The 13,045-nt window shown below is 38.8% G+C and overlaps 1 protein-coding gene across 3 annotated transcripts in view; it reads left to right on the top strand.

The window, feature by feature from the left end:
- Positions 1 to 375: 375 nt before the first annotated feature.
- Positions 376 to 13,045, top strand: part of smurf2 (SMAD specific E3 ubiquitin protein ligase 2) — a 210,842-nt gene continuing 198,172 nt past the window's right edge. For 2 of the 3 annotated variants that reach the window (XM_078225768.1, XM_078225766.1), the window contains exon 1: positions 376 to 825. In XM_078225768.1, the coding sequence (XP_078081894.1) occupies positions 774 to 825 (52 nt within the window). In that variant the 5' untranslated portion in view covers positions 376 to 773. The remainder of the gene's footprint in view (positions 826 to 13,045) is intronic. The other variant, XM_078225767.1, reaches the window with a different exon arrangement.

Below are 13,045 nucleotides of genomic sequence, written 5' to 3'. Positions count from 1 at the left end.
AGCAAGTGCTGTGCTCTGGGTTTCAGTCAAGTAGCCCTGAGAACGGGACTTAGACCGAGGACGGCACAGGAGAGCACAGGCTCCAGCGCTTAGAAAAAAATAGAGAGAAAATTAAAAAAAATCAACTTTTTTTTTGCTGCTGGAATATAACCTTCAACCCTTTCCTCCCCATCATCGTTATTTTGAGCGTGGAAATACTCTGAGCAATAAGGAAGAAAGGAGAAACAACAAGCAATCGACTGGGATATATATATATATATATATCAGAGCCTTCAGCAACAATAAATAACATTATACCTCGATAAAGAGATCATTCCTGAGCTGTAATCGAAGATGTGAAGAGGGGGAGTGTGGGTGGTAAAGCCTAGTTGCACTGACTGAGGGGGAGAGAGACGGTTTGAGGAAGGAGAGGAAAGGAAAGGTGGGGGGGGGGGGGAGAGAGAGAGAGAAAAATCTAGAAAAAAAGTGAAAAGTTTATTTTTTTTCGGTGCATCGGAGGAGGGGAGTTATTATTTTTAAATTTACTGAGGTAAATGGTGTTTGTTTTTTTTAAATTTTGGTGGATTTTTTTTTGGCCGTCCGTTTTGCGAGTGTGGGCTATGCACATCCGGGCCACCGGGCTGGAGGAGGCCATCATTGTTCGCTCGGGGAAAGGGGGGAAAAGCGGCGGCGGCCGCTGGCGGAGGGAAGACACCGGCAGCAGCAGCAATTAAACTTCATTTCAAAAAAAAACAAACAACTATATATACATAAAACGCAAAACACTCGGGAACATGTCTAACCAAGGAGCTAGGAGGAACGGGCCAGTCAAGTTACGTCTAACAGGTAAGAAGCTATGAGAATTGCACGCATACACACACACAGTGAGCACCCTAAAGACCTGGTGCTTTAAATTCATTCTTTCCTTTTCGGTTAAATGTTTGTGATGGAGAGATTGTTTGTTTCCTCGGCAGTGTTCTCCCCCCCCCTCTCTTTTCCCAACCGCCCCCTTCTGTCCCGGCGGCAAAAAAATAACAAGTGAGGTTATTTGTACACTTTTTGATTTTTTTTTACAAAAGAGTGGTTGAACTTGAATGAGTGTGTGTTTTTTTTTTAAACTGGCAGTCTTTGCCTTTGAAACGCGTTTTTCTTTTGTGTGGGGTTAGGGAAGAAAGGTCGTGCATTCAGATGATTTTAGAACCAGGAAATTCCTGTTTCTGTATTGTAGGTTTCGGTGCTTTGCAATACGTCTTAGGCCTGGCAAAGTAAACTCTTGGTTGTTGAGGCTATTCCTGTGACGAGGGGGGTGGCTTTTAAACAACCTTAACCCCCCCAGTGTACATGGGATGTGTATAATTTGGAAGTGCGTGCGTCTAAGAGTTCACACTGGATTTTATTAATCCAGTCGTATTTATATTTCCACCCTTCCAAAGAAGTGTAACAGCAAACTTGGCAACAGTTCAAAGTTTATTTTTGTTGCCTTGTGTTATTGCTGCACCATGTTTATATTTTTGTTCTACGTCCATGGACTTCCACAATGAAAATATGATTGCGTTATTTTAGTCTGGAACTGGTAGTTTCTGGAAAATTTATGGCGAAATAGTTGTCTCCCAATTTTGATATTTTTCAGTGAAGAATAATGACGATTCAAAATAGGAAATTATAACTGAAAGATGTTCAATTTTTTTTTAAAAAAGCTTACTGGGAATGTTATGCTTGTGTTTCTGAGAGCATTTTCATTATCTGATGCTATGCGCCAGCTTGGCTCAGAGATAGCATACTCGCCTCTGACTAAGAATGTTGTGGGTTCAAGCTCCATTACATACTTGTGCACGTAATTCAGTACAATACCGAAGGAGTGCTATCAAGAGGTGCAGCCTTTTGGATGCGATATTAGATCCAAGGTCTTATCTGCCAGCTCGGGGTGCTTTAAAAGGTTCCATGATACTGTTTGACGAAGCTTAGGGAGTTCTATGTACTCTTGCCAACATTCTTCACTAAACCGACACCACTATAAAATACATTGTCTGGTTTTTCATTTTCTTATTTGTTGGGCTGTGCTACACTAACAACAATGACTGCATTTTTAAAAATTGCACTTATATAGTACCTTGGAATGTTCTAAAAGCATAAAAATGTTCACTGCCAATTAAATACTTTTGAAATGTAGGGAACTGCAACAGCTGCAAAGTCCTAGTAAAAGCAATGAGATAAATGTCACAATGGTCTGTTTTTGCAATGGTGAAAAATGGAAATGCTGTAAGTACTCAGCAGGCTAGGCAGCATATGTGGAGAGAGAAAGAGAGTTAAGGTTTCAGGTCAATGATATTTCACCATTTAATAATGAAAGGTCATCAATCTGAAATATTAACCTTGTTTCTTAGTCCGTAGATGCTGTCTGAAACCTGAGTATTTGCAGCATTTTTATTATTTCAGAAATCAAATCAAGATATCCAACATCTGCAAAATTATGCTTTTGGTGATGTTTGTTGAAGAATAAACGGTGGTCAGGATACCAAGAGAACGCTTGTCTTTGGTTAGTGTTACAGGATCTTTTAAAACCGCCTGAGAGGGTACATGGCGTCTTGATTTAATTTCCTAGCTAGAAGATGGTACCTGTGTGAGTGTAGCATTTGTTCTTTGCGATTATGTCCTCAAGTCTCCTCGAGTGGGGCTTGAATCCATGACCTTGCTCAGGCAAGAATGTTAACACTAACATCCAAGTGCAACACATATTTAAAGCTGTAAAGTGCTAAACTCCTGACAATGAGTGCATATTTTTCTTTTGCCAAGGAATTAACATTTAAAAGGTAAATTAAGTGTCATTCTTGATCTCAATCAGCTTGTTCAGTGTGTTTGGAGATTTTGGGGAAAATGTTTCTGAAGTACACTTTCTATCTGAAAATGATATGGGGCAGTAGAAGAAATATTGAGGGGCAATGAAAGTGGGAGGAAAAGCTGAATTTACTATTGATTGTCCAGTTATGATGTCTAGGCTAGCATTATTACAAAATAGCCTAGATAAGCTGGAACTTTATTTTTGGTTTCCTTGAATCTAAACTTGTCCCATCTTGGTGGGATGATAACTGTAACAACACAGCATACCTATTCTAGGTGATAGGTTTAGTTTTTCCATTTAAAAGTTACTTTTTTCAGAGCTTCATCCTATTTCAAGCTGTATCTTCTAGGCAGGATGTTGGGTAAAACCATTGGATCCATATTATGTGGGTGATTTTTAATTTTTTTTGAAAATGTCTCTTTTGACGTGCAGTACTTACAAACCTCCATATAATTTGGGCAGTGTCCCAGCTCAGTGCAAAATTGCGGTGTCTTCAACTTTGAGTCTGTCAAAGAGGTTGAGAACTGATGGTTACAGTATTATTTGCAAACCTTTTTCTTGGTTTAAGTGGGGGTCTTTAGAAACAATTTATTTTGTGGTAGAGAAAGCATTATTTTGACTTGCTTAGAAGATGTTATTTGAGTGTTAGAATGCAGAAGCAGTTTCCCACAGTGTTGAGGTGGAGCGAAGTTCAACTTCTGGACATGCTTGACAGCCTGTGAAACTATTTAGCTTGGTTTAGATTGTGGTGTTTAGTTAATAGCAAATGTTTTGTGAGAAATGCATGTCTGACTGTATTTTTTATTTTAAGTATTCAGTAGATTCTCCATGGGTTTTAACTAACAAAACGAGTGGCGGTTGATTCCTCTGGCTTAGTAAGTTTTTCCAGTGAGTCATACGGATTAGGAAGGTCCCAGATTCAATATCTAGCCTTTCTCGGTTAGGTCATCTCAACCAGGAAAGTAATATGAACACGACTGTTGTCCTTGGGTCTCTGGGGTTAGGGAGGGGGAAAGTCATTCAGATTTCCTGCCCCTAATTATTCAACTATCTTTGCTGGAAGTGTGCATATTAGTCTTGGTTGTTAACAGGATGGTAATATTCTGCAAACACTTAGTCCAAATTCTCTCTCTCAAAATGTATTGAATGGTCCCTAGTGTCTTTGAAACTGCATGTCAGTAAAGCACCAATCCTACAGTTGAGGAAGAAAATTATCTGGAACTTTAAAAATCTTTTGAGTTTAGTAGGTGGAGTAATTGGAGTGCTACAGTTGGCCTCACTACCCCTTACTTTGAGAGGATTAAAATGAGCATGCTTCCAATTCTTTCACTTGCCAGTAAATACTGAGTTTCTGATGCTTAATTAGGGCAAATGATTTATTACTTAAAATTGGTGTTTTCGCTGCTTTGGAGTTATTTGTATACTTATGCAATTTACTGCCCAAATGTTATAGGAAGGTTTTAAGTGCAGATTCTTGCAAGATATCATGCTACAACTCTTCATTTGCCCTATTTTGCAATACATACAAACTTATGGGAGAAGCAGTATTAGTGGGTGTACGTTTTGTACAAGTACTTCCTTACTTTTATAGAAGTTGTGTTGCCTTCGGTTAATGGAAAAAAAACCTACTGATCATACATAAAGACTTTGGAGGAGTATCTCTTTCTGTGCTAGCCAGGTATCCTAGTATGATCCCATTGCAAGCAGCAAGGGTAGAGGAGGCTTCAGTGTGAATCTGAAGTTTGTTTGAAGACCCCTGACTGTCAGAATCATGGAATTGTCACAGCACAGAAGAAGGCCATTTGGCTCATGTCACCCATTGTGCCTGCTTTCTGAAGGAACAATTTAGCTAATGCCACTCCCCTGCCTTCTCCCTGTATCTCTGCACATTCTTACTTTTCAGAATCAAATTCCAGGAAACAAGTTATACTTGCAAACATATATTTAATGCTATAGAAGTTTGGCCTCTTTTTGTCGATGTTGAGGTAGGAATCTGAGAACCCCTGCAGAAATCCAGGAGGGGCTATTTCCTTGAATATAGAACAAGAGGTTGGAATTAAATGAAATATGAGAGAGCAAGAAAACCCTTGTAATAAGTGGAGATGTCAACTTTTAAGAATAGGTTAAATATGTGATTGAACAAAGAAAGGATAAAGGAAAGATTGGAACCGGTAAAAGTTGGTTAGGATAGTGGAGATGGGCTCCATTTGAGCAATCTGATGGAACAGCATGCAAGCAAATGAGTTTTGAGATAAATTGCAGTTTGTTTTGGGAAAACTTGGGGAAATCAGTCAGCCTTTTTTTTGGGAAGGTATAAGAAAGGTATAACATAGCCTCCTGTCTTTAGCTGGTGTTGGGTGGCTTCAGTGCAGCTGAGGCTTGTTTGAAATCATGTCCTCCGATGCTGTTCATAATGGAAAAGGTGAGAGTTCCCTGTAATTGTCATCAGAATGATAATCTCAGGTGGGGTTTCCCTGCTACAAATAGAATTGAGTTTTTGTTTTGAAAGATAATTTGTCGATGGAAGGGAGAATGCTTTGAAGAAAAAATGTTCTGACGTTTTCTTTTTTAAAGGCTTCTTGCTGGTGGGTACATCGTGATGGGCAGCAGGCTGTTACATTTGTATTAAACAGCTTTGACAAGCTGTGATTTACTGAATTGCTCAAGGGATAGTAAAAAGCATGGGGCATATTTACTTAGGTTTTTTTCTACTCTTAAATGCGTTTGGTCTTTAAGGTATGAAAATAGTGTATTAGTGAACATATATTTTGAAGGAAGTGTCTCCCTATCAAATACTCTTTAAAAAGTTGATTATTATTGCTCAAGTGCCGAGTGGTAAAAGCAGTGAGAAGCAGCTTGAAGGAATTTAAGCTCTAACAAGGGAATTGAATTAACATGCGCAGGACTAAAATAACTATGCCATTTTAGTTACTCCAGCAGAATTTGCTTGGACAACTAATTGATTTAAACTAAAATGCCCAAAAATTGAATAAAGTTAATGCATAATTAATTCTTTGTGATGGCAAGATTCTCCTTTCTATTGCAAATTTTCTATTTATAAACTTGTACTGTACAAATGTTTTCATGGCATGCTTGCCACCTATTGCGTTTAGGATAAGGTAAACAGCATTATGATGGAGGAACAAATTACTTTGTGAATAAGAGTTCATTAGTGTAGGAGGTATTGTTTCTGAAACAGTGAAATTCACTCCTTTAAGTGAAATAGGACATAACTTATCTATAGTAAGTAATAACCAAGTTTATATGGACTTTCTTCAAGTGAAATACAATATTTATTTCCAACTTCCTATATGTTACACAAAAGGTGTATCGAGGTGTACATAATACTCCCAAGTTGCTGGGAACAATGATTATTTAGTTGTTTTGGTTTTTGGAAAAAGAGGGTTTCTCCACTTGTCATGAAGGCATGCTGTTGACACAAAACTTTAAGAAGAAAATAATCTACTTTCATTTATTTAGCACCTTTCACAACCTCGCATCCCAAAACATTTTACAGCTAATGACATTCTTTTGAAGTGTAGTCGCTGTTATGATATAATAAACATAGCAACTAACTTGCACACAGCAAAATACTGCAAAAAGCAATGAAGTAACTGTCTGGATTATCTGTTTTTTAGGTATTGGTTAGGGATAGATGTTGGTCATGACACTGAGAACTGAATAGTGCCATGAGATCTTGTATGTCTGTTAGGTTCTTGGCAGAGACATTAAGCCAAGAACCTAACATTCGTAAAAGAATGACAGCAACTCTGACAGTGCTTTGCCCTGAAATGCCAGTCCAAATCATATGCTCAAGACACTGGATTGAAGCTTGAACTCTCAATCTTCTGACTCAGGCAAGAGTTCTGCCACTAAACCAAAACTGATGCCTAAATAGACTTGACTTAAAAAAAAATTTAGTGGGATTGATTGTTGCACAATGTTGTGTAGGTTAAATAGTAACTTATGTTTTGCACCTCCTTTGTACAGTTACCAGTCCAGATAAGGGCAATGGAGCGGCCATGTTTAGGTCTAGCATTTGTTTACAGGTTGAGTGAGTGTACAGCTGTTTGATTTATTTTTAAACCATGAGCAAGTTCATGGGTGAGTAGTTTTGTTGTGTTTTGTCACCTTGTGTGTAGAATAAATTCTCTTTCTTTCACAAATATAGTAAATACATATTTATGTAAAATATTTTGCTATGTTACTGGCATGTAAAAGATCAGAAAGAAGGATTTGACAGACAAATTGCCCCATGCTGAGTTATTGTGGTGACCTGTAGATATGGGAGAAAATAACTTTTGATTTTTACCATCTATTTTTCTGTGCAAGCACAACCATCATGCCCTTTGGTCGACTAGCCTATTGGTCCTTCACAACTTATTTCATTGATACACACATTTATGTTAAAACAGTAAAAACAATGGAATATTTATTGAGTAGAAAGCGTGCAGAGGTGTTGGCACCAGAAAATGTCAGCTGCCCTCAGTAATAGAACATAGAACAGTACAGCACAGAACAGGCCCTTCGTAATGGTGAGTTTAGGGAGTCAGTTGTACTATCTCTGGGTGTGTAAGTTTGGTGATTCCAGCCCTGTGCTAAGATAATTTAGGTGGACATTCGTGTATTGAAATATTTGATTGCTACACTCTTAATTGTTCTATTAGGGCGTTAAACTGATTTGTTTGTCTTTTAGGTGGATGTTTTAAGATTGTAAAGATGGTAGGTGGGGGGATATCCTGCAAGAATGAGGCCAAAAGGGCCTTTTCATTTAGATCAGCTTAATTCTATTCATAAACATTGCAGCTCACTTTTTTGCTTCCAAAACAAGTTGCTACCTTTTTAAAAATGTATGATAATTATTGGAGGATTGACAGCCTAATACAGGACAATAATTTAGTTGAGTGGTTCTGATGATTCCTTGTTTTTGTCATTTTAAGTTGAGTAGTAAGATCACAGTTATTTCTTCAAGCTTGCTGACAGCTATTTCTATATATAGCCTGGTTGTTGTAAAATCTTAATGTTCCATTTTTCTTTTTCTTGCTACTCTACCCAGCTGCTGTAGTGAATGTGATAAAGCAGTATGATATATAATGAATAATAAACTCAGTCGGAAAGTGGGATCTGAGGGCATATGGCATACATGATTGGCAATGCACCAACATATTGTCTCCATCTGTCCCAGTGGATTGCACTGAAATGTATAATTGACAGTACAACATCAATTATTTATTAAAATGTTATCCTTTGGATGATTGCTAATGATTTTATCAGGTGAATAGAGGAACCATTCAGACCAGGTTACATTTAGACAGGTGTGCCATGTTCAATCATTGCTTTAGGATATAACAGTTAGAACAGTTGCAGCGATTTGATCCCCGAAGAGAGAAAAACCATTAAAGATACATGCTGCTGATCACTAACTAGTGACCATGCTGGAAATGACTGTGTGTATGTTTGAAAAGGGCAGGATTGAGCTTAATGTCATGCTTCTATGATTGACAAGTTGCCAAGCCTTGCACTTGAATAATCATTTTGGTTGATGAATAAATGGTGGAGCAAACATATGGTGCTTTGGAATTAATGCCGTTGGGAAAGGAGAAATTAGTGAGGAGAAAAATACTTTTAAAAGTCATGTCCTGTGTTGGCATTTTTACTTGGTAAATCGATTTTAAATGTGACCATTGCAAGAAGTGTAGTGGTATTATGCAAAATATTTTGACTTAAGTAGGTTTTTGAATTTTGTTTGTTCTGGGATATTTTTGTCCCCCCAACATAATATTGAGCTTGGAATTTTTCAGATTGTGCTTTGTGTCTGGAATTTTCTGTTGCGATCTCTGCATTCTGTGATTTTTTTTTCCCTGTCCACTAAGATAAATGAAAAGAAAATCAGGGACAGGTGAGTGATCAAGTGGAAATCTCTGACTTGTAGCTTTTGAAGAACTCTTGGGTTATATATACCTTGGAGCCATTCTTGTATACTTTCTTCCTGACGTGTACTTAAATTCCATCTCTGGCCTTTCCACTTGGCTAATTGAGTGCTGGAATGGATTTCTCTTTATGAAAGTGCAAATTGAACGCTGAATTATAGGTACTTTTCCAATGTGTACTTGTGTCTGATTTACCAGGTTAAAACTTGGACTGCATAGCAAACAAACATGGAAGGGTGAAATTATAAATTTTGATGGTTTGAGTTATTGGATTGATATCCTGGTCAATGTTTTCTGTCTTCCATTATGGATGTAATGGGAGTAAGCAAAAATCATATAAATGTTTATATTGTTCAGGCTTGGAGGTGGGACTGTTCACTTTGAAATTCAGCAGTTGGGGTTGGGTGGTGGAAATGCAGGATTGGATAGACTGAGTAAAATCGTTGCCGGGGGAGGTAGTGGAAGCGGATATGGTAGTGACTTTTAAGGGGTGTCTTGACAAATGAATAGGATGGGATGGGTAGGGCTTTTAGTTAAGTCAGGCAGCATGGACGGTGCAGGCTTGGAGGGCCGAAGGGCCTGTTCCTGTGCTGTAATGTTCTTTGTTCTTTGTAAATTGAAGATTGGCACAAGAAATGTTTGCATAACCCTGCTGCAGACATATTTTCTCCCTTAGGATTTTCACAAAGTGTATCTATGGGCCTGTACTGTAGACTACTTGAATTGTGAAAAATGCCCAACAGTTTGTCTAGGGAAAGCTATTTTAGCTCCTGGGATGAACTATTGTTGCACATAGGCCTGTCACTAGAGGTGGATATGTTGGGAGCAACTTGAGGTGATGAATTAAGTATTGTATACAAGAATGCTATCATACAGCATTAAGGCATATTGACTTAAGTATTTCTGTTTCCTTGCAGTATATTTGTATCAATATGCCAAATAAGCTTAGTCTTGACACTACTGGAATTTTACTTGATTGCCTATGGGAATTGAATATTTGTGAAGAACTTTCTCCAAAATAGGTTAAGTAGGATTCATGTTTGAATGATTTGTAGGAGGACAGACTAGGTGCGCTTTTTGTGTTTCATGTTTCCTGATTTTAAAATATCGTGGAATTTAGGATGCATCACTAAATGATAAAAGGCAGATTGTGATAAGTGCAATAAGTTTTATATTCATTCAAGGTTGTGGGATTTGTTGGTTCAGTCTGCATTCATTGCTCATCCCTAATTGCCCATAGGAAGGTGGTGTAAGATGCCTTTTTGAACCATGTGGTGTAGGTACATCCACATGTTCATAGAATCATAGAAACCCCACAGCGCAGAAGGAGGCCATTCGGCCCATCGAGTCTGCACCGACCACAATCCCACCCAGGCCCCACCCCCACACATTTACCCGCTAATCCCTCTAACCTACGCATCTCAGGACTCTAAGGGTCAATTTTTAACCTGGCCAATCAACCTAACCCGCACATCTTTGGACTGTGGGAGGAAACCGGAGCACCCGGAGGAAACCCACGCAGACACAAGGAGAATGTGCAAACTCCACACAGACAGTGACCCGAGCCGGGAATCGAACCCGGGACCCTGGAGCTGTGAAGCAGCAGTGCTAACCGCTGTGCTACCGTGCCGCCCGTGTTGAAGAGAGCGTTCCAGAATTTTGACCCAGTGACAGTGAATGAATGGTGTTATAGTTCCAAGTCAGGATGGTGAGTGACTTGGAGGGGAAGGTGATGTATTTTTGAAGGAATGAAAAAGCCTTTTGTTCACCACGTCTTTCAATGGTTAGCTTCGGCCTAATGTTAATTGAATACAAGATATGGGCACTGTTTCCAGCGTTTATTACCTGTCCCGAATTGCCTTTGAGAATCTGTTGATGAGCTGCCACCTTGAATACAATTGAGTGGCTTGCTTAAATATTTCAGAGGACAGTTAAGAATCAACCCACATGGCTTTGGGCCTGGAGTTGCATACAGATCAGTCCAAGTAAGACAACAGATTTTCTTCCGAAAGGACATGAGACCAGATGTGTGTTATTTGTCAATCTGTAAGTTTCATGGTCACAATTATTGATACTAGCTTTTTATTCTAGATTTAGTTAATTTAAATTCCCCAGCTCACATTTCTGGAGCATTAATCCAAGAATACTCATACCCTAAGATGTTATATTACTGTGCCCTAGTTTGATTCCTTAGACATTGGTTGTCTGTTGTTGGATATTTATGGGGCGGCATGGTGGCACAGTGGTTGGCACTGCTGCCCCAGCTTTGGTCCCTGTCTGTGTGGAGTTTGCACGTTCTCCCCGTGCCTGCGTGGGTTTCCTCTCTCAGCCTGAAAGACGTGCTGGTTAGGTGCATTGGCCATGCTAAATTCTCCCTCTGTGTACCTGAACAGGTCGTGGAATGTGGCAACTCGGGGAATTTCGCAGTAACTTCATTGCAGTGTTAATGTAAGCCTACTTGTGACTAATAAATAAAGTTTAACTTTTTAATTTTGTAAAGAATAGATAAAATGAAGTTGTTGGTGTCTTAAACATTTGCTTGTTCTGTTATGTTCATATGACTAACAGTATTGGTCATGAATTGCACCTGATGATTTGAACATTGTTAACTTGATTAAAAATGTGCATTGTGTATGTTTTAATTTATGGTCTGTCTGCACCTCCTACCCCCAATTAAATCTTGGTGTCGAATCTAATTTAGATTTCTCTGAGCCCACATTCCTTTTAGGCCAGTGCTGTTTGTGATGCTGCGCTCTGTTTAGGTGTGATGAACTGCCCTTTGTGTCATTTGATAAATTAGATGTACACCCTGTAGTTGGAAGTACCAGCCTATGATACAGCTCAGAAAATGAGCACATTATCATAGTGGCACAGGACCTTAATAACTGAGCTGAAGTTTTTTTTGTTACATGACTACTATGCAACACTTTGGTCTTGTTTGGCTATTAGAAATTAAATGTAAAAATTGTGTTTTCCTTTTAATGGAAAATCATTGTATATTTTAATTGATCAGAGCTCCTTCTTTGTTAAACAAGTGCTGATGTAAACATTTAAAAAAATTCAATGTATGGAATTGTAGGTGTCAAAGTACAGAAGGTATGAAACATGATTCCTTGCTCTTATCCAAATCTTCTGGGAAGAGGATGTGAGCAGCTGTTAACAGAATAAAACCGCAGCTGCTGCCTATTCTGGATGAGAAATAAGATCGAGTGTTTCATAATATAATTCTGTTTCACCTCTTAAAATGTTTATCTTTTTGTAGATGGCAGTCAGATACTTGTCAAAACCAATGAGTGACTGCAGTATTATACAGAACTGAGTCCAGATACACTATCAAGGAAATAAAATTTGAGCCCAGCATCCCCCACCCCATCCAAATGAAAAAGTAAGGTCCTCATAAGTCAGGTTAAAGATTTAAAGTTTATTAATGTCACAAGTAGGCTTACATTGACACTCAATGAAGTTATTCTGAAAATCCTCTAGTCGCCATACTCCAGCGCCTGCTCAGGTAGACTGAGGGAGGATTTAGCATGGCCAATGCACCTAACCAGCATGTCTTTTGAAAGGAAACCAGAGTACCTGGAGGACACTCATGCAAACTCCACACAGACCGTGACCCAAGCTGGGAATCAAACCCGGGTCCCTGGCACTGAGATAGCAGTGCTAACCAATGTGCCATCATGTCACCCCCTGTAGGTGCTATAGGCAAAAAGATCCCTCCCTCTGTCTTTGCATCATTCTTCCCCAGTTTCATTTTAACCCTTGTACCCCAATCTTGTTCTTGGTCACATCCTCCTTCCTCTCTCCCCACCCACTTCCTTTCTCCCAAAGCTTGAATGCTAGGAAGCAGCTAGTAATATTGGAAAGATGGCCCAGTGATTATTTTCCTTTTTTCATATTGTTGTACTAAAATCTATATGCTTAACGTGACAGGTGTGTAGATTTCAATCATTTGAATTGCTGTGCTATAATTACCCTGCCACCGAAGGTGGATAGAGGTAACCTTTTCATCCTGTTAGTTTTAGAAATAAAATGTTTACTAATTGACGCATTTCAATGAAACGGTGCATAGGGCATGATCCAAGAGAGAACTGGTTGGTTTTTGCCAAAGGTACGGATCTGGATCCTAGAATTTTTTTTAATGGATCTGTTAACAATGGGAGATTACGTGAATGGACGTTTTAGGATGTTGTGGGTTTTTTTTTAGTTAGTGTTATTGATCATCGATACCTAATTGTAAATTCTATTGGACAAAAGATCAGCTTGGATCAGTTATAATGTAGTTTTACATTGTGTT

This window comes from Mustelus asterias, chromosome 12 (genome assembly GCF_964213995.1).
Source record: "Mustelus asterias chromosome 12, sMusAst1.hap1.1, whole genome shotgun sequence".
Classification (NCBI taxonomy): domain Eukaryota; kingdom Metazoa; phylum Chordata; class Chondrichthyes; order Carcharhiniformes; family Triakidae; genus Mustelus; species Mustelus asterias.
This window is presented reverse-complemented; position numbering and strand designations above follow the sequence as displayed.